The sequence below is a fragment of the Halyomorpha halys genome, unplaced genomic scaffold, assembly GCF_000696795.3.
Source record: "Halyomorpha halys isolate HHAL.00 unplaced genomic scaffold, Hhal_1.1 Scaffold22.1, whole genome shotgun sequence".
Lineage (NCBI taxonomy): Eukaryota > Metazoa > Arthropoda > Insecta > Hemiptera > Pentatomidae > Halyomorpha > Halyomorpha halys.
The window spans coordinates 536,687-540,874 of NW_027104816.1; the positions used below are offsets into that span (position 1 = coordinate 536,687).

At 31.7% G+C, this 4,188-nt stretch overlaps 1 protein-coding gene across 1 annotated transcript; it reads left to right on the forward strand.

Annotated features, from left to right (window-relative positions):
- Nucleotides 1–386: 386 nt before the first annotated feature.
- Nucleotides 387–3,229, forward strand: veli (L27 and PDZ_signaling domain-containing protein veli). The gene is made up of 4 exons (XM_014422621.2): nucleotides 387–554; nucleotides 650–691; nucleotides 1,523–1,881; nucleotides 2,661–3,229. Exons 1-4 carry the CDS (start codon nucleotides 518–520, stop codon nucleotides 2,814–2,816), a joined length of 594 nt encoding a protein of 197 aa, XP_014278107.1. The 5' UTR covers nucleotides 387–517; the 3' UTR covers nucleotides 2,817–3,229.
- The last annotated feature ends 959 nt before the right edge of the window (nucleotides 3,230–4,188 follow it).

Genomic DNA, 4,188 nt, shown 5'->3' on the forward strand with positions numbered 1-4,188 from the left:
AAAAAACCGACTCTCGACGGCTCGGCAACGAGCCTAGGCCAACCGAGCCGAGCCACCCATCCACATGCTCGTGTATGTCTGAGTTCGCCATGGCTCGGCCAACATGTAGAGGCCCCTTTATATGTAATAAAAAATTCCAAAAGAAGTAATTATTTAAATTTTTGTTCGTAATTATTTAAAGCGAAATAAAATTATAAATATAAATGAAATAGAATTATAAAGCGCGAAACATGGGCGTTGATGACTTCAGGGTTTTACGCCCTAAAGCCCCAGACAACAATCGTAGTTAGATAAAAACTAACCCAGAAAATTATCGATACTTATTTGATAACAGATTAAAAAAATAGTGAAGCTAATGTATCGATTCAAACATCGATGTTCAAGTCACACCCTAGGTTATAACCTCACTATAATCTCCTATCAGAAAATTTGATTTGGTTTAGAAAATAGATCTATTGGTATAACAATTTGCTTGGAAAACACTGCTGTATTTACTTCGTAATTTTAATATTTAATAATGGCATCAGTTGCAGAGCCATTAACTTTAGCTAGAGGTATCATATTTTTTCAATCATTTATTATAACTTTAGTATTTTATTTTTTGTCCAATAATGGATATTTAAATATTTTAATTTTTTACTTACTTTAGACGTCGCCAGGGCTGTTGAACTACTGGAGAAACTTCAAAAAAGTAAGAACTTATATATTTTAAGCAGTAAAAATTTATTTTGATTAACCAGGGAGAGGTGTACCCTTGAGCAATTCACCCGTGTTGGGAAATAAATGTATATATTTTCCTAGGAGGTATTGATGTATGAACCATCTTATTATTAATATTGGTTTTATTAGATCTCAGGCTCTTGATTTCCCTTACTCAAGAGAGGACCAAACCCCCAAGCTTTAAGTTGAGGTCGTGTCCTAAATTTGTAGAAATACAACTCAGTTTGTAGTTTCAGGTTATGATCTACTTCAGAAATACAGTCCGGGAGGTGTAATTAATACTGCTTTGATAAGCATTATTCTCACTATAGATTTTTTTTTTTTTTCGTACCCTCCATTGAAAATAAGGAATACTTATGTACAATGATGTCAGTTGAAGTGTGCTGCCTTCTTCTACCCATGGGTATTTTAAGGGCTTTGTCGAGTGTACACTGTGTGCAGAAACAACCCCTCACGATAGCTGAGCGTTCTAAACCTTAAACCTCTGGCACATATATCATATGACAGATCATCCAGATCTCACTATACAAATAAAACCTGACTATAAATAAAATATCTTTTATTTTTATTTTTAATGGGACTGTATAGTGATGTTTTATTTAACTTATCACATAGCTGGAGATCTGACTTTTCTAAAGTTTCATTTTTATCAAGATTTATTAAACTGTCTTCAGTTCTTCTATTGCATACTATATCTACTTTATTATATTATTCTATATTGTGCTAGTTTAAAGAATTATTATTAGTCTTTATATCGAAAATGTTTACTTACTTATAAAATTAAAAAATGTATTAATCTTAGGTGGTGAAGTTCCTGTTACAAAAATAGCTGCTCTGCAGAAAGTACTTCAGAGTGACTTCTTGAATGCTGTCCGTGAGGTCTATGAACATGTTTATGAAACTGTTGATGTCCAAGGCTCAGCTGATGTAAGAGCTTCTGCGACTGCCAAGGCGACTGTTGCTGCATTCGCAGCTTCTGAAGGCCATGCACATCCTCGTGTTGTAGAATTACCTAAAACCGAAGAAGGACTTGGATTTAATGTAATGGGTGGAAAAGAACAAAATTCTCCAATTTATATTTCAAGGATCATACCAGGAGGAGTAGCAGATCGTCATGGAGGTCTTAAAAGAGGAGACCAGCTTTTGTCAGTCAATGGTGTCGTAAGTAAATTTTTAAAAATTAAAATAGTTTTTAGTAATATTAATCATTTTGTTGTTCATTTATGCAGTGTTTAATGTTTTGTTTTTTTTTATTTTTACAATTAAAATTAAATTATGTAATCTATCACTGTCACCCACAGTAATATAAATACATTTTTTATTTTTACGTCACTAATGACACTATATATTCTGAATTCAGTCTGTTTACCCAATTTTCTAGTTTGATTTCTAAGAAGAATTTATTATTTTGATTTAAATTAAGTTGTATTCATTTCTTTTTTCTTTTCATTTATTTAACCTTATTATTTAATTTTGTAATAATTATGTGTTTTATTAAGTTCCTTTTTTTTTTTTTTTTTTTTTCTAGTTTAAGTTTATATAGTTTCATTTTATTTATTTGTTTTTATTGATGAAGTATACATTTTTTTAAACATAATTTGATGTTGCATTTATTTTATTTTTATCATCTTTATGGTTTAGGCTTTCTAAGGTTCCTTCTGAATCCCCACCTCCTTTTTTGTATAATTTTTTTATTTATCATCTTTTTTACAACTTTGTAAGTATATTATTATTGTCTCCTCATATCTTACATTGTTTGTAACTTGTTCTCGTTAAGTCCTAATGAAGCCAAACCAAGAAGGTTGGTAAACATTGGTTGCCAATAAATAGTTTTTTTACTATTCTTGATCACTATTTTCATACTACCTGGTTCTATGATTGATTTTGAAACTTCTATTTTGTTTAAGATTTAAGTAAATGACATTTTTTTCTATTTTTAGTCTGTTGAAGGGGAGAATCATGAAAAAGCTGTCGAACTTCTGAAGCAGGCTCAAGGATCCGTAAAACTGGTGGTTCGTTATACACCAAAGGTTCTCGAGGAAATGGAGATGAGGTTCGATAAGCAAAGGGCAGCCAGACGCAGGAATCCATATTAAATATATGACAAAATTATATTTTGTTGTTTAATACTTACATTTCAATTTGGTGCAGATTCACAATATTCGTGCTTGTTATTGTTTAAAAGTATGTTTGCTCTCTTTAATGTTTATTAATATTAATTGTCTATTTCGTGTTCATTGGTATTAATACTAAATTGTTTTAAGAAGGTTGAACTTTATCTTCGTCGATTATAAATTATATAATAATATTATTTACCTAATATCAAAGGTTCTTTTTGTTACTGGTTTAATATTTTAATGTCCAGATCTGATATATGTATAACATTTATTTATTATTGAATGAATGTTTTTATCTAAAAAAACATTCTTTTTCTGTTTCTATCTACTTATTGTACAGTTTATTTTTATTTATCAGTATTACTACTATTATAATCATAACATCTAATAATTGATATTAAAATAGTATTATAATAGTTTTACAAAAATACCCATGAAAAAACTTTTGTTATTTTTTCCTTACCAACTTCTCTTAGATGTTTTTTCTCTAAATTGTTGGTTATATTCTTGTTACTATAGTAAAGTCAGATATGAGGCATGTCCAGAAAGTAAGGGTACTCAATTTTTATATTTAAAAAAAAAAAATAGAGGATATTGTTGGTATATGTGTTACTTATTTTTTTCCATTTAATCACCTTCCTGTTAAGGTGGATCCACATGTTGGCCGCTCGCCACGGATCGGAGGCTCGTACAAATGCTCGGCAAACAAAGAGCGGGCCATCCACATGTCAATGTTATTCAGAGAGGCAAGCATGGCGGAAGTACTAGTGGTTTCAGCCATTGGACTTGGATTGTATTATTTTTATTACAAAAAAAGAAAATTAAAGGAAATTAAATATAAATAAATAAGATTAAATATAAAACTTATTATAAAAAGTACCAACAAACACGAACCCCTTCAACTACAAAAAGAACCCCTTTGATCTGTGTCCAAAAAACCGACTCTCCACGGCTCGGCAACGAGCCTAGGCCAACCAAGCCAAGCCACCCATCCACATGCTCGCGTATGTCTGAGTTCGCCATGGCTCGGCCAACATGTAGAGGCCCCTTTATATGCATATTGTATGTCGTGGCACAAGTTTTTTGATGCTATTGTCCCACCATCAGCTTCGTTCACTTAGGGACCTCTAGTTTTATCTCCTAATCAGTATAAAGTTTTTTTTCTACTTGTATAGGTCTTGAGGAAGATGAAAGGATGAAAATCTGAAGGTGCCAAGTCAAGGGAGTAAGCAAGATGGTAACACACTTCTTTCATCAGAGAAATTTTAGTCCGTTGTTGTTCCTTCCACAAGGAGGAATGCCTTTCCCCTATGGAATGCTAACTTTTGGAGTAAAAACTTCACACTGCACA

Coding starts and splice junctions, on each gene's coding strand:
- veli (XM_014422621.2), top strand. CDS start 518: ATGGCATCAGTTGCAGAGCCATTAACTTTAGCTAGAG. Junction 555..649: donor GCCATTAACTTTAGCTAGAG/GTATCATATTTT, acceptor TACTTACTTTAG/ACGTCGCCAGGGCTGTTGAA. Junction 1,882..2,660: donor TTTTGTCAGTCAATGGTGTC/GTAAGTAAATTT, acceptor TTCTATTTTTAG/TCTGTTGAAGGGGAGAATCA.